This window comes from Pelophylax lessonae (assembly GCF_965119305.1).
Source record: "Pelophylax lessonae genome assembly, chromosome: 1".
Taxonomy (NCBI): Eukaryota; Metazoa; Chordata; class Amphibia; order Anura; family Ranidae; genus Pelophylax; species Pelophylax lessonae.
The window spans coordinates 258,013,872-258,037,719 of NC_138768.1; the positions used below are offsets into that span (position 1 = coordinate 258,013,872).

A 23,848-nucleotide genomic window follows, 5' to 3' on the forward strand; every position below is an offset into this window, starting at 1 on the left:
TTTCCCCTTCACAGACTGCGGAAGAAAAGTACTCCCCCCCCCCCCCCCCCCGCGCGCGAGACTCTTAATGATGTCACCCAGGGCAGCCCCAAACAGGCAATCGCTTTGAAAGGGCAAATCAGTGAGAGCTTTTTTTAGAGGTTTGGTCCACAGACCAACACTTAAGCCATAACACATGCCTAAGCACTACTCCCGAAACCGATAGCTTAGAAATTAAAGGGGCTGCGTCCAGAGAGGCATTGCAGACAAATTGCAGCCCTAACTAACTGGTCCACCAACTCAACAAAGGCAGGGGGAATCTGCTCACCCCCCAGATCATGGCGCAAAAGTTTAGCCCACTCAGTTAGAATTTGCGACACCAGGGCAATGGCCAGGACCAGCCGTAGCGCCAAACCGGCAATAGTGAACACATTGCGGGCCACAGACCCCGCTTTTTTGTGGGCTGTATCTTTAAAGGCTGGGGATTCCTCTACCAGAATCATGGTTGCCTTGTTTAACCTGGAGACAGGGGGGTCCACCACTCAAGGGATAGTTCACTTCTTGAGGAGCAACTCTTCAAAGGGGTACCTCACCGCAAAGGATTTAGGAACCACAAAGGGACATTCTGGACGCTCCAAACTTGTCGAAATAGGAGGGATAAGGGAACACTTTTGCCATGCGAGACGGCTTGCGAGTGCCAAAAGGGACGCCCCCTGCGCAGCCGACCTCAGCTGCATCCTCCATCTTCAAAGTCCCTCTCAGGGATGTGATCAGTGTGTCAACCAGCGCCTTCTCATGCGCAGTTACAGCTGTGGAGGAATCATCCCCACTATCTGATAGATCAGTGAGCATGGCTACAAGTCCCGGGGGTGGGCCATGTCTGCAGTGGTAGAGCCAAATTCAGGATCTGATGAGACAGGTGAGGCAGGGGAGGGTGGCGGGCTAGCAGAAAGGCCACCTCCATCAGGACTTCAGGACCATCGTCAGTGCATCAATAGAGGCCTGGGACCCAGAGGGACTTGCTGCCTCCGAGAGGGGGTCAGGTGGGGAAACATGCTCTTCAAACTCCATGAGTTAAAAGGGGAACCCACCAGAAAAATGTGTCTAGCACCGCTAGGGGGCTCCCCTTTCGAAGGCACAGTATCCATATTACCGTAGGGGCACCAGAACAGAGCACCCCGCAACCTGCAGCAGAGGGAGGGAAGGACCCCATCAGGACTCACTACCCCCCTCACTACAATTAAAAATTCCATAAATCTATCCTATAGTTTGTAGACACTATAACGTTTGCGCAAACCAATAAATGTACGCTGATTGGGATTTTTTTTTACCAAACAAAATGTAGCAGAATACATATTGGCCTAAATCGATGAATAAATTCGATTTTTTTACATTTTTTTTGGGGGTATGTTATATAGCAGATAGTAAAAAATATATATATTTTTTTCCAAAATGTTCTTATTTTTGTTTATAGCGCAAAAAATAAAAGCCGCAGAGGTGATCAAATACCACCAAAAGAAAGCTCTATTTGTGGGAAAGAAAAATGGCATCAATTTTATTTGGTTACAGCGTCGCACGACTGCGCAATTGTCAGTTAAAGTAACGCAGTGCCGTATCGCAAAAAAATGGCCTGATCGTTAAGGGGGAGGGGGTAAAACTTTAACCACTTCCCGCCTGCCCTATAGGCAAATGACGGCGGGAATGTGGTTGCATTATCCTGACCGGACGTCATATGACGGCGGAGGGATAATGCGCTCTGCGCGCCCCCTGATGATGCGGGGTGTCACACTGACACACCGCATCTCCGATCTCGGTGAAGAGCCTACTGACGTAGGCTCTTTACCATGTGACCAGCTGTGACCAATCACGGCTGGTCACATAGTAAATAGGAAGTGCCTTTGATCGGCTTTCCTTAGTTCGTGCCTGACAGGCGCGAGTAAAGGAGAGCCGATCTGCGGCTCTCCTGACAGGGGGGTCTGCACTGGTAATCAGATCATTGATTACAAGTGCAGACACGCGGGGGGGGGGGGGTGCCACTAGAACCACCAGGGATGCCCATTCATGACCCCAGGGATGCCCACTACGGTCACCAGGGATGCCCACTATGGCCACCAGGGATGGCAATCAGGGCTCAGGGAGCCCCCCATTGCCCTCCCCATCAGTGCTGCCCGCCAGTGCCCCCCCCATCAATGCTGCCTACCAGTGCCCATCATTGCCACCCACCAGTGCCCATTATTGCCCACCAGTGCCGCCTATCAGTGCCACATATCAGTGCCCATCAATGCCGCCTATCAGTGCCCACCAATGCTGCATATCAGTGCTACCTATCAGTGCCACCCCATCAGTGCCACCCCATCAGTGCAGGAAAAAAAAATATTTATTTACAAAATTGTATAACATAAACAAAACTTTTTTTTTTCAAACTTTTCGGTCTTTTTTTTATTTGTTTAGCAAATAAGAAAAAAAACCTTGCGGTGATCAAATACCACCAAAAGAAAGCTCTATTTGTGGGGGGGGGGGGGGGGAAATGACATAAATTTGGTGTAGGTACAGTGTTGCATGACTGCGCAATTGTCATTCAAAATGCAACAGCGCTAAAAGCTGAAAATTGGCCTGGGCAGGAAGGGGGTGAAAGTGTATTGAAGTGGTTAAAATGCTATTTTTTTGGCTTTGTGTGGCTCCAGTACTTATGGAGTCCCTGTACAAGCTCAGCATGCAGCAAGTGAAGTCACAGTTCCGCCTGCTCTGGGATCCAGTATGGGCACGATATCCACCACCAGAAGCAGCAGCCAGCAGTAACCACTGCACAGCTCCCTGTCACCTCACAGAACTTCCGTTCAGGTAGACGTGGGACGACCTACTGGATCCAAGCTAGGCCCCGCCCAGGCGACGGTGAAAGGGGGGTTTTCACAGAAGACGCCACGTTCCGGATAGGCCCCGCCCCCTGATCAGCTGACGCTGCCTGGCTTGTGTTGTGACAGGGACAGGGAGGCGGCCGCGGATGAGACGGCGGAGAAGACAGGAGAGCTGGTAATCTTCTCCCGGGGACGGGGACTGTGACCGGGATAGTTGCACGGCAGGAGGCTGCCGCCCTGTAGCTTTGGTGAAGTGTCAGTGTGGTGGAGGAGGCAGGGGAGGACAGGCCCAGGGCCAGGCGAGCCCTGTGCCGAGTACTTCCTGGCCCAGTGTGCCCTCTTACCTGGCTGCCCTAGGCTCTGCTCAGGAAGTGTAGCGCCCCCTTTGTCCTGGCTTCTACCTCTGTATCCCCCCCCCCCTCATACTACTAAGTTCCATCTGTAGCTGCACTCAGTACACTAGGAAGTTAAGTGTCAGCTGTCTGTAAACTTACCAAGTGTCTGCACTTTCCCACACATCTTCCATCACAACCTCAGCCTTGGCTTGTCTTGCTCTCCTATCTTTCCTGATAACTATTCCCAAATCGTCATCATTTAATAGGAAGCAGGGGCAGTTAAAGCAGAACTAAACCCATCCATCCACCTTTACAGAAAAACTAACACCCCAGCTGTACTTACTACTTACCGTTTGGGTTTGCTGAAGTGTTGAACGTTGACAGCGCTGACCTATCAGAATCTATCTGGTCCATCCTGGAAGCACTGACAGAGAAGAGCGGAGATTTTGAATCTACGGACTGCTGGAGTGGCTGCGGGGGTGCTGACAGCTTAGCAGCCCTGGCGGTAAGTACAGCGGGGACCGGGGGGGGGGGGGGGGGTTCGGTGTTAGTTCACCTTTTTACATTTTTTTTCTGTAAAAGTGCTCTAAAGTCTAAGCATTTTTTTTTAACCTTAAATTGGAAGTTTACCCTAAAACTAAAATCTCTAAATCTACTCGCAGATACAATCTAAGACTAACCTATCTAGCCCTGTAATGCAAATATCGCTATACGTACCTTTTCTATAACTGATCTGATCCGGTCTCAAGCAGCGGAAGCTCTGTGCAGGAGACAGCAGGCTGGGAAATGACTTCACCCATAGAGTTACTATGGGGCTTCTGTTGTCCGTTTCATCTGCAATCACTTTCACAGAGAAGCCACCACTGACAGCTCGGCGTGGGACCGGAGCTGCTTCAGAAAAGGTAGGTACAGTCACTCCTCGTTTAACGACTTACCTGTTTAACGACCGCTCAGACTTACGACCAGCTTTTTGGCCACTGTACATCATTGTATTGTACAGTACAGTACAGGATTTTTGTTGTTTTATATTTTTGTTTTCTGTATTTATCCAAATTAAAACAATGTTATGGAGTTGGAGTTTAAGCCCCCGTTCACACTAAGGTGACCTGTGAGGCGACCTGGTCGCCTCACAGGTCGCCTTCCATAGGGAAGCTGCGGACCCGTTCTAATAGGAGCGACACAAGTCGCTCCGACTTAGAAAAAGGGTCCGGAGCTTCTTTGGGGCGACCTGGAGGCGACCGCCATAGACTTCAATGTTATGAAGTCCGTGGAGGTCGCGGTGCGAAGTAGCGTCACTTGTATGTGAACGGGGCCTTAGAGCCGGTTCACACTGAGGCGATCCGAATTTAGGGGGTGACCTGTGAAGTCGCGTGCACCGCTGTGCACAGCGACTTTGGCGCGACTTGCAGGGACTTACATAATGGAAGTCTATGCAAGTCGCTTCCAGGTCGCCCCAAAGTAGTACAGGACCCTTTTTCTAAGTCGGAGCAACTTGTGTCGCTCCTATTAGAACGGGGGCCTGTACTACTCAATGGCGGGCGAGCGACCGACCGTGACTTGTCAGGCTGACAAGTCGCGCTAGTCTGAATGGGGTCTTAGTGTTTAGACCCTTTTTTTTTCCAGAGTACAGTAGTTAGGAATGCCTAATATATTGATTACTTGTGGCTCCTCGTTTAACAACCAATTTGTTTAACAGCCTGGTCGCTGGAACGGAACCTGGTCATTAAGTGAGGAGAGCATGTATAACGTTTTTTGTTATACAGGGCTAGATAGGTTAGTCTTGCATTGGAAGTAGATTCGGGGGGGGGGGGGGTCTGGTTGCAGTCCAGAGCGTTTGTGTTCAGGGCCGAATTTTCCCTTGAATTTGCACCTGAACCGAACACAAAAATGCACGGGACCCTTTTCAAAACCGCACCGTGGCCACCCCAGACATGTGTGAACCAGCTCCACTGAGAGCCAGTCACATTCACATGTCGTGTGAATTGGATGTGATCTAAAATGCATCAAGTTCACATATATGTGAACCCAGCCTTAGATATTTTAGTTTTAGGCTGAACTAGGTTAATGCATTCTATGTGTGTTGTGTGTGTTTATGGACGCACACAGCTCAGCTCTGGATTGCACTTGCATAAGTACCCAGCTTGCTATGTGGGCACTAAGAGAAGAAGAGGAGTGGAGAGCAACAGCATGGTACTTCATAGCAGGAGGTAAGAGACCACTCTGTGCAATACCTCCTTTGCACGGTGCAGGTAAGTATCATCTCCTTTTTTTTTTTTTCTCATGAAATGGCTCTAGTATCACTTTAAAGTGGAACTAAACCCATCAATTTAACATTTAAAAAAAAACAGTTACATTTCTGGGAATGTAACTGTCATGTTTGGGTGTGCTCTAAACCAAACTGTCTTAAATGATCACATGTGCAGCATCATGGCCATTGCAGATCAAAGGCCAAGATGGCAGCTTTCTTGGCTGAAAACAATAGGAGGGTTTAGTTCTGATTTTAACTGCTATTCAAAACTGTTGTTTATCTCAGCTGTACTGTCAAGCCATCAAATGGCTGGTGTCGTAACTGATCACATGTGCATCGCCAGAGCAGCTGCAGATCAGATGCTTTTGGTGCCCATACACTAGACAAAAAAAATCTGTAATTTGGACCGTTCGTTCATTGGGCACAAATATAAAATCATATTTGACTTTTCAGAGCCAAAAAAAAAATCAAAGGAACAGATTGGAAAACTTATGCCAAAAGTTAAATTGAACATTTATTTCTCACCCATTAAAAATTCAGCTGTTCACACTGCCCATACATGACCAAACGGCTGTAAAACGGATTCATTTATGTCCTTTGAGGAAAATTCGCTTCCTCCCCCCTCCGGTGCCACATTTGGCACCTTTCAGGGGGGAGGGGGGAACGGGTACCTGTTTTTGACAGGTACCCTTCCCCACTTCCAGGATATGGCGCCGCGGCACCGTCCCTCGGAAGTTTGCCCCCCTCCTCCTTCCCCCGCTGTCGAGCCAATAAGAATGCGCAGCGCGCGTCACGCATGCACAGTAGGGACCCGCCTGTGAAGCCGCAAGGCTTTACTGCCGGCTTCCCTTACTGGCAATGGCGGCGACAGCAGCACCCGACAGCTGATGGAAACATCGGCTGCGGTGCCGACATCGCTGGACTCCAGGACAGGTAAGTGTCCTACTATTAAAAGTCAGAAGCTTCAGTATGTGTAGCTGCTGACTTTTAATTTTTGAAGGGGAAGGCGGAACTCTGCTTTAAAGTGGAACTTCACCCTCTCAATTAACATTTACAATTTGTAATCCTTATGCTGCTAGCATTAGTAAAAAGATAGGACAGTGTATCATATTTACTTGTGTTAAACTTCCTTTTTTTTTTTTTTTTTTACATTTTTCCAGTTACTTCCTGGTTTCTTGCTTAAGCAAATCATGAAATACATCACAGGAGTCTTCAGGGAGGGAAGGAGAGGCTCTCTCAGCTAAGCACTGCCTGCATACCTGAGCTAAGGGAAGATGAATTCCAGGAAGTAAATGCTACAGGAATCATCCGCCCTTACTCAAGATGGTCATGGCCAGAAATTTAAGGGGGTGTTTTTTCAAACAGATTTCTCAGCAAAATAAAGCATGGCGACATAAATGAATGGGGGAGTTTGTTTTGAATATTAAAAATTTAATTAAATGACTTTTTTTGGGTTGTAGTGCTCAGATGCAGTGTAGTTTTGCTTTAAGGTCACCATACTCATTATATTCTGACTGTACAATCTTTGTACAGTCAATTTTCTGGTAGCCATCAGGACAATGGGCACGCAAGACAAAAATGGCACAGATAGTAATGATTTCATTTGATCAAAGTCAGTAGATTATGGCCAGAAAAAAAAAACAGATCTATGGCATTTTGCTTGAATCCACTTATCAATCCACATTGTAAGGGTGTGAAAAAACATCACTGATCAACCCCATAAAATGTGTTATTTTTCTGCAACTACCGATTGATTTGGGTTGATTGAAAGTGTCGCTCATCGCTTGGCAATGACACTCGAACAGTGTCCAATTCAATAGTTTTGGCTAATTATTCAGTTTTATTTAGCCGCCTATAGATTGACATAAAACATTGTAATGGTATGAATGAATCTGTATCCTATAATCAGTCTGTTTCCAATCAGACAGGCCCTGGTACCATATAGTTGCCCCACAGAGAAATACTGTTTGTGGTGAGTTTGATGATGTGATGCCTGGCGAGGATTAGTTCTATCTAAATGGATCATGTGCCTTTCTGAAAAGTCAGAAGTACTCAGATTTTTCCATTGCTTTGATCAGTACAGATGTTTTTAAATTTTAGATGTGTGTTTATGCATTTGTCATCTTGTCTTTATTTTGTTGCTTTTCCAGTGGTTATGTATACAGTTCTTGTTTATGCGCGCAAATCCGGAACAAGCAACCTTACACTGCCTAGATAGTGTGTGTATGTGAAAACGATCCTTCTATTGTGGGCTGTGATTCAAGGTGCAGAGAATACGTGTTTCTGTTCTGGGCAGGCGTTATTATTTTAACAGGAACCAAAGTGTTCATTAGGAAATTTTCCCACATACATAAGAACATTGCCTCGCTTAATCCTGCACCTCCCCACCATGGACTCAAATTCCATGGCACCTCATCACCCAATCATACTCCCACATTCACAGGCAGCTGCCACCAACCCCCACTCTCAGACTGGAATAGCAAAACCTCGGAGAATAATGCAACAGACAATAATGTTTGCATGTCTGCTGCCTTATACATCCCATCGTGTTAGTAGTAGTCACTGGTGGCACAAAGCATGGAAAAATAACCCCCGATTCTATCCTTTGTCACAGGCATCTTCTGTTCAGTGCCTTCTTACTACGCTGTACTTGATTCTAGTCAGTACTAATTTTTTCAGTGATTACAATAAGCAATATGGAAGGTGCATTGATATCAATTAATTATAAAATAATAGAATGGTACAGGAAACTTTCACAAATGAAGCGGGGGCTGTGTTGTACATTCTGCATCTTGCTGAAAAGCTGCATCGCCGCGCTTGCTTAGCAGGCAGGGATACATCCACAAAAGATATTGCAATATTGCTCTTTTGTTACGTTAGGCTTGCGGCACTGTTGCTTGCGATGTAAGGGTTAATGCTATTATGCCTGTGTCTAGTACCTTGGATGTCAGCTCGATGGAATAATAGCATGTACTCTAGTCTGAGCCGTTGCTACTGTTGTGTCTGGTTGGTGGGGAGGGGACCTCTCTCGTCTCTCTGATGCATAAGTTTGGTTCTCCCTGCCCCCAACTCATTGTGGCTTTTTCCTGATTGTTTCAGATGTGAATTGAGATGGAAGGCTTAGGGGAGAAGAAGCCCTGGGGGAAGCTGAGCCGATTGCTTGGAGCGGAGACAGAGGCTGCTTCTGAGCTTTTCCTGTGCAAGAAGGAATGGACAATTGGAAGAAAGAAAGGTAATTCTGTAACCTATACAACACAAGGCTCAATGGGAAGGTCATAGATTAACAGTGTGCATGGAAAAAAAAAACGTATTCTTTAATAGCTGTCTGTTCAGATTTCTGGTTATTTCCTAATAAAAATGATTATCTTTTCTGAAACTGGGATGGCTGCTAATATGCAAACTAGCTGATCTCTCAAACTAGACAACCAGAATAAATTGTCTGCTATGTTTCCCTGCTTGCAGTGCTGTATCTGTGCTTGACAGCTGCTGTGACGTGCAGAAGGGGGCCTTACCCTTGGTTCTTTGAATTCCTACACATGTATTTTGCATGTTATCCTCACGCCCAGTGTTTTTTTTTTTTTTCCTATATAAAGAGGGTTGCTGCTTTTCTGAAATTGCATGCAGATTATGCTGTTTTCATTCAAGATGTACCTAGGGCAGGGGTTGGGAACCTTTTTTTTTCTCCCAAGGGCCATTTGGATTTTTGTAGCATCATTCGGGGGCCGTACAAAATGTATGCATAAATGTAATAGGCATTGCTTTGCGGCAAAAAACGCTGTAAAAAATTGCGTGACTTTGAGGTCACAAAAGTGTGAAAGGGGCCTTCAGTAATCAAGGTATAGTGTGCCCCCTTTCAACGCAGACTGACCACAGCGTGCCCCCTTTCAACGCAGACTGACCACAGCGTGCCCCCTTTCAACGCAGACTGACCACAGCGTGCCCCCTTTCAACGCAGACTGACCACAGCGTGCCCCCTTTCAACGCAGACTGACCACAGCGTGCCCCCTTTCAACGCAGACTGACCACAGCTTGCCCCTTTTCCACACCAGAAAGACCACAGCATGCCCCTTGTCCACCCTTTTCTGAGACCCGCACTGTCAGGACGGAGCCATCGGCTCCTTCTGACACAGCGGCACGGGGGGGGGGCTGGACGCAACCATTGTGTGGGCCGCAGGTTCCCCACCCCTGACCTAGGGCTTAGCAGGGTTCTTAAAGGATAAGATCATAACATGTTACCATATACTGGGTTTATACCAAATACACCCATATTCGGGGTGTAATGAATGCATCGGCACCTGCGAAGCCCCCCCCCCCCTCTACTCCCGATCTCATAGTGACAGCAGACTGGGGATCTTCTCCCCTTGTCTGCTGCCACAAATTAAAAAAGATGTTGCCAGGTGGCACTCCGCTCACTTGGTTGCGTCTTTCGTTTACAATCTTCTGTGAATGAAAAACTACAAGGTCCAGCTGTCAGCTTGTAGTTTTCAGTGAACTACCATGGAGCTGTGGTACTTCATGGAGTCTTCCTGTCAGAATGTATCGGCTTTGTCATATGAGGTACGAGCACCTATTCGCTGCCAGATCTGCAAGAAATCTACATGGCATCGCAAATGCAAAGCTTTACAGGCTCCCAAAACAAAATATAATAAATGCACTTTTTTTTACCTGCAAGAAAAAAAAAATTTGCATTTATTATGTTTGTCAAAAGGTGAACTTATCCTTTAATTTTACTGATGATGGCCACTTTGGAGATTAGGTTTTTATAGTCTATACATTTTTTATTTTGTTTGGTGTCTTTGTAAATCTTTTAATACCCAGTATTTTTTGCTTGTATTTTATTATATAATTGACAGGCCAGTTTGTGAGCTTCTCAAAGCATTTTAATTTAAAGTTAACTATACCATTCTTTTACTGGCCATTTACCAGTATCTACTTAGAGACTGTTGTATGATTTTCTTGATCTTCCCCTCTCATGTCGCAACTCTTTAGCACTCACTCTGGAACAGCTGCAAAAACTCAGACTGGAGATCAGATTTTTTTAAGTTAAAGTGGAACTTCACTCTCTCAATCAACATTGACTATTTTTAATCCTTATGCTGCTAGCGTTAGTAAATGGATAGGAAAGTAAAGCATATTTGCTTGTATTACATTGTTTTTTTTTTTTTGTTTTTTTTTATCAGTTACTACTTGGTTTGCATGCCTAGGCAAATGTCATACATCCCACAGGTCTCCAGTAGGGAAGGAGTAGAGGAGGGGCTTTCTCCACTAAGCACACCCTCTCCTGCTTGCATGCCTGAGCTAAATGCAGGTAGATTCCAGATTTCAGGAAGTAAATGCTAAATGAATCATCTGCCCTTATTTAACATGGCTACTGCCTGAAATGCTGGGGGGGGGGGGGGGGTGGTGTTTTTCAAAGTGACTTCTCAACAAAATAAAGCATGTAGACTTAAATGGATGGGGAAGTTGCTTTGAATATTAAAAATAAATGGCATTTTTGATTGTGGTGTTTAGATAAAATGTAGTCCCACTTTAAAGTCAAATGTTATACAGTCTGCCTGAATACAATTACTTAATCTCTTCTTTCTCAAATGGCTGGAACTAGTTTTGTTTTTATTGGCTGACCTCCAGCCAATTAGGAAAGCATGAATGAAGCAAGTGAAAGTATGTAAAGTGTATTTTTACACAAGGTATTCACAACTATTATGGACACATTACTCAAAAGTTGTGATGGAGCAGAAACAATAAAGAGCTGACAACAGCCTCTGTGCACAGGTCATGTTAGATGGGCGATCAAGAGGAATGGAACAGTATACTTAAACATCACAGCTGCATCTGTAAGCTTCTCATCTCTGAACCTGACAGTCCAAGACGAATTATATCAAGGTTCTGACTGCTTTTACCTATCAGAAATCCAACACTACTGCTGGCTTCTGAATTACCTTTTTTTTTCTTTTTGTAACAAATTAAGCCTTCTTCACTTAAAAGTGGTTGTAAAGGGTTTTGTTTTTTTTTTATCCTTAATGCATTCACTGTATTGAGATAGAAAAATGTTTACTAGCAGCCCCATACCTCCACAAACCCTCCCCCCCCCCCCCCCTCTCCAAATACTCACCTGAGCTTGATCTTGATAGCGTTGTACACGACTGCAGCAGCTCTTCTCCTCTCTCCTCTGTCTCACAGGCTTGGCTGAGAGCAGCAGGAGCCATTGACTACTGCTGCTGTCAGTCAAAACCTAGGGGTGGGGCTGAGACAGGCTGTGTCTTAATAGATGCAAACAGGCTGGCTCAGGATCAAGCATGTAGGAAAGTAGGAGTTGACCCCATAGGAAGCGGCTTCCTGTGGGGGCACTCGATGGAAGGGAGGAGCCACAAGCACTGGTGGGGGACCCCAGAAGAGGAGGATCAGAACCATTGCACAGAGCAGGTAAGCATGACATGTTTTTTTATTTTAATGACAAAACATTTAAAGCTTTATAATTACTTTAAGATTATTACTCTTGTTTGTGGTTGACAAATCAGAAAAGGAAACAGTAGTTCCTTCATGCAAAATTAGTCTACTTATGCTTATATAGTGCTCCAAAAATCCCCCTATTGCTCCCAGTTAGATCTATCTGTCTTCCTTTTTATTTATTTATTTTTTTTGCATATGCACCTGCTAAAAAAATAGGCCACTAACAAATACCACCCTTCTTACTTGACTAATTTATACACCTGTTAATTGATACATATATATAGTTTTCTAGCTCTAGATAAATGTGTGTACATATCCGTGTATGTGTGTGCATATAATATATATATATATATATATATATATATATATATATATCTCAAAAAAATGAAAACAGACCTCAATCCTCAATGGGAAAAATCTCATGCTGGATATCTATACTGGTATAGACTTGGTATGTGTTAGGATAATATGGACTGGGTAATGTGTTAGGATCTATACTAGTATGGACTGGGTAATGTGTTAGGATCTGTACTGGTATGGACTGGGTAATGTGTTAGAATCTATACTGGTATGGACTGGGTAATATGTTAGGATCTATACTGGTATGGACTGGGTAATGTGTTAGGATCTATACTGGTATGGACTGGGTAATGTGTTAGGATCTATACTGGTATGGACTGGGTAATGTGTTAGGAAGGAAAGGATGCTACATTGTTTTATGTAAATGAAAATTATCACCCTACAGAGGGCTGAATTCAAAGACAGGGGAATAAAGTGTGAAATGTGCTCAGGTGTGACCATACAAAAAATGGAATATGTAAATCTAAATAAAGTATTAGGTGTAAATAAGTACGATAAAATCTAATTATACCAGATAGTATAATCATACTTATTTACACCTTGCACTTTATTTATATTTCCATATTACATTTTTTCTATGGTCACACCTGAGCACATTTCACACTTTAGAATTGCAGGGAATTGTGATGAGAATTTTAAACTTTAGGCAGAAGTAGTGCAGCTGAATGGGAGAATTATTCCAACTCTGCTACTTTGGCCTTAAGTTTTCAATTTCCTGTAATTCTCTCTTTATGAAGTAGACCCTATAATCTGATAAGTAGGCGGAAATTAATTATGTGGAGTGGGCGGAGCTTTGGGGAAGTGGGTGTGGTAAGTAATTGATAGCTGTGCTGCAAAGTGTCCCTGGAAATTTTTTTTCAAATGTTGGCAACTATGGTTAAGTGAATCAATCGGTGATTTGTTAAGGGGGAAAGTCATTTGAAGTTGAATTCTGTATTCCTAACACTGCTCTGTATCATATGGTAGGTCTGATCTGATTATGTATTCCTACAGGCTGTGATCTGTCATTCCCTGGAAACAAGTTGGTGTCTGGAGAACACTGTAAAATCATAGTGGATGAACAGTCTGGCCTTGTATCACTAGAGGACACTAGGTAATTTGGCATTAATTGTTCATGGCTCAGCCAACTAAACCAAACTGAGTATTTTTTTTTTTTTAATTTGAAGTGTACTGAATATTACTTTCTTGTAATTCATTTTCCAGTCTTATTGATTTTCATTTTCTATTTTAGTAGATAGCTGTTGGGTTACTGTGAGTTATAGCACTCACATAGACAAAACCTCTGTTTTCTCTTCTAAACCATGCAGTCAGTGGCCACTTTATTGGGTATGCGTGCTTAAAGTGTAACTAAAGGCAAACTTTTTTAAAGTTTTGGATAGAGCAGAGAGGGATTTGCATACCTGTCAGGTTTGATTGTTGTCTGTGCCCCTGTAGGGGAGATTCACCCTCTCTATTTGCCCAGTTTACTGTTATAATCAAAAGTGAAAGTAAGAGTAAATCCCAAATTTTGGGTTCATGTCAGAACAATAACAGAGAGGAAATCTTCCATTGAAGACACTAGTTCTGGTGACTACCTGGTATTCCCTCACTTTTGGAGGGATTTTCTCTCAATTCCTGTTTGGTAATCGGACAGAAAATTAAGATAAATCTCCTCTGAGGCACAGATGGCAAAACAACATAGTTACATACAGTGGGTACGGAAAGTATTCAGACCCCCTTAAATTTTTCACTCTTTATTATATTGCAGCCATTTGCTAAAATCATTTAGGTTCATTCTTCTTCCTCATGAATGTACACATAGCACCCCATACTGACAGAAAAACACAGAATTGTTGACATTGTTGCAGATTTATTAAAAAAGAAAAACTGAAATATCACATGGTCCTAAGTATTCAGACCCTCAGTATTTAGTAGAAGCCCCCTTTTGATCTAATACAGCCAGGAGTCTTTTTGGGAAAGATGCAACAAGTCTTTCACACCTGGATTTGGGGATCCTCTGCCATTCCTCCTTGCAGATCCTCTGCAGTTCTGTCAGGTTGGATGGTAAACATTGGTGGACAGCCATTTTTAGGTCTCTCCAGAGATGCTCAATTGGGTTTAAGTCAGGGCTCTGGCTGGGCCATTCAAGAACAGTCACGGAGTTGTTGTGAAGCCCCTCCTTCGTTATTTTAGCTGTGTGCTTAGGGTCATTGTGTTGTTGGAAGGTCTGAGGTCCAGAGCACTCTGGAGAAGGTTTTTGTCCAGGATATCCCTGTACTTGGCCGCATTCATCTTTCCCTCGATTGCAACCAGTCGTCCTGTCCCTGCAGCTGAAAAACACCCCCACAGCATGATGCTGCCACCACCATGCTTCACTGTTGGGACTGTATTGGACAGGTGATGAGCAGTGCCTGGTTTTCTCCACACATACCGCTTAGAATTAAGGCCAAAAAGCTCTATTTTGGTCTCATCAGACCAGAGAATCTTATTTCTCACCATCTTGGAGTCCTTCAGGTGTTTTTTTTAGCAAACTCCATGCGGGCTTTCATGTGTCTTACACTGAGGAAAGGCTTCCATCGGGCCACTCTGCCATAAAGCCCCGACTGGTGGAGGGCTGCAGTGATGGTTGACTTTCTACAACTTTCTCCCATCTCCTGACTGCATCTCTGGAGCTCAGCCACAGTGATCTTTGGGTTCTTCTTTACCTCTCTCACCAAGGCTCTTCTCCCCCGATAGCTCAGTTTGGCCGGATGGCCAGCTCTAGGAAGGGTTCTGGTCGTCCCAAACGTCTTCCATTTGAGGATTATGGAGGCCACTGTGCTCTTAGGAACCTTAAGTGCAGCAGAAATCTTTTTGTAACCTTGGCCAGATCTGTGGCTTGCCACAATTCTGTCTCTGAGCTCTTCAGGCAGTTCCTTTGACCTCATGATTCTCATTTGCTCTGACATGCATTGTGATCTGGAAGGTCTGATATAGACAGGTGTGTGGCTTTCCTAATCAAGTCCAATCAGTATAATCAAACACAGCTGGACTCAAATGAAGGTGTATAACCATCTCAAGGATGATCAGAAGAAATGGAAAGCACCTGAGTTAAATATATGAGTGTCACAGCAAAGGGTCTGAATACTTAGGACCATGTGATATTTCAGTTTTTCTTTTTTAATAAATCTGCAACAATGTCAACAATTCTGTGTTTTTCTGTCAGTATGGGGTGCTATGTGTACATTCATGAGGAAGAAGAATGAACTTAAATGATTTTAGCAAATGGCTGCAATATAACAAAGAGTGAAAAATGTAAGGGGGTCTGAATACTTTCCGTACCCACTGTAGTTAGTGAGGTTGAAAAAAGACATCAGTCCATCCAGTTCAACCTATGATGTGTGTGTGTGTGTGTGTTTGCTGTTAACTTTACATTGTATACCCCTGTATGTTGTGGTCTTTAAGGTGCCCATCTAATAGTTTTTTGAAACTATCGAAGCTCCCTGCTGATACCAATGCTTGTGGAAGAGAATTCCACATCCTTACCGCTCTACCTACATAACATAACGGGATTATAACCCTCCCTTACTCTATCCAAAATGGTATACAATTACTTTAGGTAAAGTGTAGGTAAACTCTCAACCCTAAACTTCCTTTTTTACTAATCCCGGAGAGCAGGATGCTGCCGTTCTTTCTTGCTGGTGTAAACAGCATTGATACCATTGACAGAAGGGCTGCTAGGGGACTGACACCTCCAGGTAACTCCATGCAGCTGGGTTTGCAGCAGGCGGCATCAAGATAATGTAAGGGTGGGAGGTGGCGCACTGAGGAAATGTTTACAGCTTAGCTGAGCAAGCATCTCTGTGATTTGACTGGGTGCTAGTAAACAGATTGCATAATAAGTCAGTGTTGAATGGGCTGTGTGAATTATCAGCTAATTACACAGGCCCATCAGCATCAACTTATCTCACACTATTCTCAGTGCAGTGGGTTTACTTGCAGCCGGCCATATCACAGAGAAGCTTGCTCAGATAAGTGAGCGTTCCATCGGTGCAGTGACTCCATCTTCAGGTCGCCTGCTGCTTTAATATTCCGTAACGTCGCCTGGGGTGTTGACCCCTGTCAGGGTGCTGTGTGCAATAATTCCACCTTCATCTGCAGTCAGTGAAGCCTCCTGTGTAGTGGGATTGCATCGCAGTCAGTAATCCTTTTTACCATTTTATTTTGCAAAGCAAGAATCGGAGAGAGGTTGGTTGCTTCAGTGTTGTCTGTAACTCCCCCATTGAAGCACCCATAATTTGGGCTTCAGTCTGTGGTTGGAACTACAGCTACATGCACTTGGTCCCCTGGGGATTTTATATATATATATATATATATATATATATATATATATATATATATATATATATATAATATAATAAAATATATATATTTTTTTTACATTGAGTTGATATTTCTTTAAATTTTACAATTGACCTGTATATCTGTAGATCTTGCCAGAAATGTAGAGCAGTCTTGCTTACTTTCTGTGTTAATCTTAATTTTACTTTATTGCCACCTCTTACCTTGGACTGCAGATCACATTCTCTCTATGTAGTTGAGATGTGGAGAGAGATGTGCATTCATTAGTTTGACAAACACAACTGGGCAGGGCTGACATAATTTCTTGTGATTTCAGTCTAAAAAACCATGAGTGTTGTCAGCCTTCAGCAGAAGATTGGGAGCGAAGTGCTTGTTTTGTCAGATCATTGGGGTTTTTTTGTACTTGTAGGGTCTTTAAAGGAATTAAAATATAGAAAAATGAGTAGTACAGATATAGTTGAGTTCCTGTAGTTGTCAGACATCCCAGTCTCTAGATTTTACAGAAAATGGTGCCATAAACTAGAAAACTGAGACAGCAGCAGTTATGTTGTCAGAAATGGTAATTAAGAGAGATGACAGAAGAGTGACAATAAGAAATCTACAACTGCTAAAAACCCACTGTGTTTAAAACAACATTTAGAACTTTGAAGAATATTCGCTATTGAAACAGGATCCTCTAGCATCACGAAACACAAGAAAATGAAGTTGCAGTGGACACATCATCAAAAGTGTCTAATGTAGTGATTAAATGTTTAAAACTTCCCATTTAAGAACTCTGTTGTTAGATTGTCACAAGTACCAATGCAATTGGCTGCTAGGTCCAGGTACTGTCACAGACACTGTCCTTGGGAAACCAACAGAGCTCTCCATTTGTCCCGTTTACCATCATAGAAAGTAAAATGAAAATCCCATGTTTTGGTTAGCCCCCAGAAAAGTACTAGAGGCTAAATCTTCCAATGGGGACGCTAGTTCTGGTGACCTGCGGGGATCCAAGAGATCCATTGCAGGTATTTTTTCTCACTTCCTGTTTGGCTATTGGGCAGAAAGTGAAGGGAAATCTCCCTAATGGGACAAAGATGGCAAAAAAACATCTTTAAATGGTGACATTTCTGGCAGAGGCAGTAGTGCTTCAGCGGAGTGAAAGTTGGTGACGCCCTGGTAAAGAGGCAGGTATAATGCAACTTACTTTTCAGGGAACTGTCTAAGATAATTTTGGGCGACAACAGTGTTTATGGTTATGACCTATCTAGTTTAGTTTCATGCTTTCACTTGCCATCCTTCCAATGCAAACCTAATGCCATAAACTGTTAGCTGCAGTATCTAAATGTAATCTATATCTTCCTCCCTGTTTAGCAGCCTGGCAAGTTGTTGATTTTATATGGTATGTTAAAGGAATACAAATACTGTTCTGTGTTTTTGCAGTAATAACATTTTGAATATCAATCTTGTTATGCACTTTTTGCAGCACAAATGGCACTGTGATCAACCAGCAGAAGGTTGTAAAGAAACAGACATATCCCTTAAAGAATGGTGATGTTATCTATGTTGTTTATAAGAAAAATGAGCCAGAACAAAGTAAGTTACAAGTTTTTTACAGTAAAAAATAAAATTTGTTTTTATGATAGCTAAGTGAAGAATTTAAAGGTTAAGTTCTCCTTATTAATATGTTACCTTACCCGTATTTAGGGTGTATCATGTAACAAGTTCAGCAACCTTCCCCCATCACAGAAGGTGGGGTTTCCTCTCCCCCACAGCCGCTACATTCCCACTTCATTCAGAGATCTGTAAATTAACAAACTACAAGTCCTGTCTGCCACCACAGCAGATGGTTTGCAGTTCTCAATGGACTGAGAGGGCACTGACGAGCCCTTTTAGTCCATTGACACTCCTCCAGCTTTTAAATAGAAAGTCCCTACAGACTAATGGACAAGAAAGCTGCAGGAGCCTGATATTGCATCCGTGCATGTGCAATATTTTGTAGGCTCCTACAGAAAAAAATAATGAATGCACTTCTTTTTTTTTTTCTCCTGGAATTCGCCTTTAAAAAGGTTTTGGAACTGGAGACTCCATAGAATTCTCTAGTGGAAATACAAAAAATGTATGATTTACTCATTTTCTGCTGGTATTCATTTATACTACTTTTTTTTTCTTATTAATTAAACTTTTCTTAAAAGTACAATTAAAAAAATCTATGGTAGGGCCCCTAAATAACATGGCCTAAAATGTAGCCAAACTGGTTGTGCCTTTTAAAGGTAATTTCCAGGCTAAAAGAATTATCTAAATACAAGAGACATGTACAATATATTTTCTTTGGGATACTGGTGCTTTTTATGTATTTTTCCAGATCTGTGCAGTAATCCAGCATGAAACGACTTTTGCACATTCCCCCCCCCCCCCCCCCCCGGTGTAGGAGCTTCCCTTAATACACACCGGTCACTGCGACTTTCTCTCCTTGTGTCCTTGTGCAGGGTGATTGGCCTTGTCTCCGCACCCCCACCCGCCAGGTATTTTACAGGCAGCCTGTAGTATGAGGACTAGCTGGGTTCCACCTACAGCTCCTCACAGGCTATGTACAGCACAGTGATAATGTCACCAAGACTTTAGTTAACTGTACATCTTTTACAGCTCTTAAATATTTGTAAGGTTTTTGTGCCTGGAGTTCAGCTTTACTCTTCAGATCAAATTTTTGTTATTGTGGGGCCCTCTGCGTCCTTCGCTTCTGCTGTGCTTAGGCTTTTAACTTTTGGTCAAATATACATTATGTCCATTTTGTTCCTGGGACCAAGCTTAAGCAAGATGAGTGTCAACTTGCCTAGAAATTTAAACCCTGAGTTCAGCCTGGGTCTGTGATCCAAGGCAGCACCCCAAGGACACTGAAATATGAAAACGGGTACAGTACTTTTGTACAGTCTACAAAAGAATTATATGCAAACTAATCTCTGCACTGTAGAGAAACCAGCCCAGTTCTTATGGATTGCATACCATAAAATGTAAAGTGAATAAACTATAATCTAACTACAAAAGAATTAGCCTGTACATAAAATAGCTTATAGCCTGTACATAAAACTTCACATTCTAGCAGACTTCCCAGCACCAAGCCCATTCCACGCATTTCTGTGTGTGGAAAAGCACATCCACCTCTGGCTATTGTGGATTCTTTCATTGATTCCCTACATTACTAATGTGTCCTGCAATCGCTAGGAGTCATCATGAGGAACTACAGGGGGCTAGGGAGGGGGAAGCCATTGTTCAGGCTGAGCAGTGGAATTGAATTGGTGCCCGGGGGCTCTGCTACAGCATGAATATTAGCAAATGGGCCAACCGACCGGTATGTTTAACGCTGTCTCTAGTTCTTTTGTGATTTTGTATACCCCTTTTGAGGTCATTTTAGAGTGGAACTAAAGGCAGTCATACTTTTGTTTCAACAGTTTAATACCAGCGAGGTCCCTCGTCTGTGGTGATATCTTCTGTTTTTTTCTGGGTGCTAGTCTTCAACTGTCTTGATTGACCAAAGCAGGATGACGTTAATCCTGTGCATGCGGAGGAGTGCAGTCATCGCAACTCAGTGTGTTCCCAGAATGTAAACTGAGATAAGCAGCCCAGTGTACATTTTACAGTGTATTGTGAACAGGCAGGTAAGCCTGCCTGGTCACAATTTTTATATTTCCAACTTTTTACTTTATTTTTAGGTTGCTGCAAAGCATGTGAGATAGAAGAATGTGTGTATTTCTCTATCGTTCATTGACAGACGCAGCTCCATCTCTTCAGAGACCATTGGGTTTTTCCAATCAGGAATAGGCACTAGGCAGAAAAAAAATCTAACCACACCTATGGGGCTGTCTCTGCAGGCATAATCCCACACTCTATCAGCAATCAGTTTGTTTCTGCCTAGTTTTAGTAATAGGACCTAGCTCCCTGCTGGGACTTCGGTCTTCGCTTTTAATAGGGTCATTTGTGTTAGTTGGTATATTTTTATTTTTTGCCCAAGTTAGTTCCTAACGGACCAAGAACCATAGGATCTACAAGCAACAGCCGGCTGTGGTTTCGCACTGGATAATCTAGATCCTTAGGGTCTCCCAGCCTGGCCAGCGAGCGTGAGCAGAACTAGGCCTCGGCACAACAGTGCCCCAATAGGTGGGGACGAGCCTGCGAGTGGACCATCTCGCTGTGACGCGACGACCTGGAACGCCCTGAGTCGCAGCTTCCTCCTGGCTGACAGCACTTCCATCCCGGGTGGGGGGTGATCTGTTTTCGGTGTGGCGCACACCTGGTGTCGTGATATGGTGAGTAGATTGTCCCCCCAAAACCTCTGGCGGTCTCGGGGTGGACGTGGGCCCCCTCCTTGGAATAGTTGCATCCAAGGGGCTACCTCGGTTCCCCTGGCCTCTCGGAGGACTGGGCCTGTATACCCCTCAGCACCCCCTTTTACCTTGTTTTACCTTGTGGCCCTGCATTGGTGGGGGTGGTTTGTCCTGATGGGGGTCCCTGCTTGGGGACCTTCCAATGCCTACTGTTCTGGGACCCCTTTTGGGGGTCCTGGAGACGGCATGGCGTGCCATGGGGGCCGCCATTTTGCTGTGGATAATGTATATTTCTGTTCCCATTGTATTGCATGGGCAGCCATTTTTTATAGTTCCCCATTATGAATGCATTAAGCGGCAATTTTCCTGAGGTCCAACAGCTGGACAGGTGTGCGGCATGGCTTTTTTAATTATAGAGGCAGAGTTTCCTTTTCCTCTTCCTGTGCAGTCAGTGTCTCTTTCGTTTTGCATAGAACATGCTGGCAGTCTCCTGTATGGTCTGGTAACGTTTTTCTAGGGTTCCCTGTAGTTTTTTCCTCCTCCACTCTGCTATTCATTCTATTAGTCAGGGATTGAGGGTCCGATGTAATAGCGGTGAGATCGTGTTTTGGCGGTTTTTAAAGGGACACTGCTCAAATTTTAAATCCGTGTAACATGGAGTCCCAGGATAAATTTTCACCTGCAGACCCCCTGGGAGTGACTATTGAATCTTCTGGGTCACAGTCCCAGCCTGAAATTGCAGATTTTTTGCAAAATCTAATGTCTAGGGTTGGTCCTGTCATTTCAAGTGTTGCCAGCCACAAACGCCCTCTGCCCTCCCCTCCATCTACGGGGTTCTCAGACTCTGAGGCAGATATGGCCGCCGCAGACATAGCCCACCCTGAGGGGTTGGTGTCTTTGCATTCTGACGGTGAAGAGGACCTATTGTCCTCAGCTGCCTCGCTGGGGAAGGAAGCCCTTATAGTTTCAGTGCAGGAAACTTTAAAATTGGCTGATGACCCCACAGCGCCGGGTACGCAGGTGTCTTTTAGCTCCCGCAAATCCCATAAATCGGGCAAGGTGTTCCCTTGTCCAGAATTGTTTCACAATATTGTGGATGAACAATGGCGGAGCATTAAGCGTATGCTTGTGGTGCCTAAGTGTTTTGCATGCGGTTACCCCTTTGCGGAGGCAGTGTTCACTAGGTGGATCACCCGGTTTCCAGGTTAAAGTGACTCTGGTACCATTGAAAGAGTCACCGACTTTTGTGAAGTCTTTGTCCCACCATCTCCATGTGATAACGGGGTCCATTTTAAAGACTGCCTTTGTGAAAACTGAATGGATGAAGTTACTTAAAAGTAGCTTGGAAGCTGAACGGCTCCCCCCTGCGGTGCTGGAACTACTGGACGAGTTGGATCAAGCCTTGGTGTTCATGTGTGATACGTTCCTGGATTCAGCTCCGTTGGTGGCCAGGGGGTCAGCAGTGGCGATTGCTTTTAGGCGCATGGTGTGGCTAAAAAGCTTGTCTGCTGACCAGGCCTCCAAAAAGGCCTTGACTGATCTTCCCTTCACAGGGGAGAGGCTGTTTGGATCCTCTCTGGATGAGTTGATCAAAGGTATCACAGGGGATAAGAGTACTCTTCTTCGCCAATCCTCACGTCCTAGGCGGGGGCCTTCCTTTACTGCTCATGAACGTCTTTTTCGTGCCTCCGGGTCGCAAGTAATTGTAAATCATTCAGGTCTTCTGGGGGTTCTAAGAAGCCATGGTCGGGAAAATCGAGGACTGGGCGGTCCGGATCTGCAGACAAGTCCTCATCTGCATGAAGGGGGTGCCCTCACCCACTTCTGAGGTGAGGGCACGTCTTTGTTTCTTTTCGGAACCCTGGACCTCCTTGATTCAGAACAGATGGGTTCGCGAATTGATCCGATCAGGGTACAAGATCAAATTCTGATCTCGACTGTCGGACAGATTCTTCCCGTCCAATCTTTACCTTTCTGCAGACCGGTTAAGGGACTTGCGAGGGGGGGTACTCAATTTGCTGTCGCAAGGAGTGTTTGTACCGATTCCTTCTCGGGAACGTTGTCAGGGATTTTATTCAAACCCATTTACTGTGCCCAGAAAGGAGGGCAAGGTGCGTCCAATCCTGGATCTCAAAGCCCTGAACTGCTTTGTGCGGGTACAGAAGTTTCAGATGGAATCCATCCGCACAGTAGTGGCGTCACTTCGCCAGGGAGACTTCTTAGCCTCCGTAGATATCAAGGATGCATATCTACTCATCCCCATTTACGCTGGGCACTAGCGGTTTCTTTGCAGCAGCAGAGGAGCATTGTCAATTTCTGGAATTACCCTTTGGTCTCATCTCAGCTCCCAGGGTGTTTACCAAGGTACTAGCTCCAGTGTTGGCCTTGCTGTGCAAATGGGGATTGTGGTACTGGGGTACCTATATGATCTCCTTTTTAGAGCGGATTCCCATTCAGCCTTGATGGGTGATCTGACGATCACGGTCACAAACCTGCAGGAGTTCGGTTGGAACATCAATTTCAAGAAATCCACCCTGATGCCTTCCTTGAGACTGGATTATCTTCTGGGCTGGACTCTGGATTCAGCTTTGACAAGGGTTTACCCCTCCCCCCCCAGACAAGCTGCAAAAATTTCAGGGGGAGATTCGGTTGCTGTTGGTAAACCATGTGTCTTCACTGCGGACTTGAATGCGGGCCTTAGGTCTGATGGTATCAACCTTCGAGGGGGTTCCGTTTGCTCAGTTCCATACCAGACCTTTGCAAAGGGAGATTCTTGTCAAATTGAACAAGGATCAGAAGTTCTAGAACTCTTTGATTCGGTTGAGCCACAACAGTCTGCTCTGTTGTGGTGTGGTGGATTCACTCTCCAGCACTATGCTGGGGCAAGTCCTTCCTCCCGTTGTTTTGAATGGTGGTAACCACGAACACCAGCTTGTTAGGCTGGGGCAGGGTGCTGGGAAAGCTCTGTGCCTAGGGTTCCTGGACAGTGGAAGAGTCGAA

General features: G+C 44.5%; 1 protein-coding gene across 1 annotated transcript in view; it reads left to right on the forward strand.

The window, feature by feature from the left end:
• Positions 1-2,871: 2,871 nt before the first annotated feature.
• CHFR (checkpoint with forkhead and ring finger domains) overlaps positions 2,872-23,848 on the forward strand; it is a 115,039-nt gene continuing 94,062 nt past the window's right edge. Inside the window, exons 1-4 of the mRNA XM_082243520.1 lie at positions 2,872-3,009; positions 8,517-8,649; positions 13,221-13,320; positions 18,013-18,122. Of these exons, the coding sequence (XP_082099646.1) occupies positions 8,529-8,649; positions 13,221-13,320; positions 18,013-18,122 (331 nt within the window). The 5' untranslated portion in view covers positions 2,872-3,009; positions 8,517-8,528. The remainder of the gene's footprint in view (positions 3,010-8,516; positions 8,650-13,220; positions 13,321-18,012; positions 18,123-23,848) is intronic.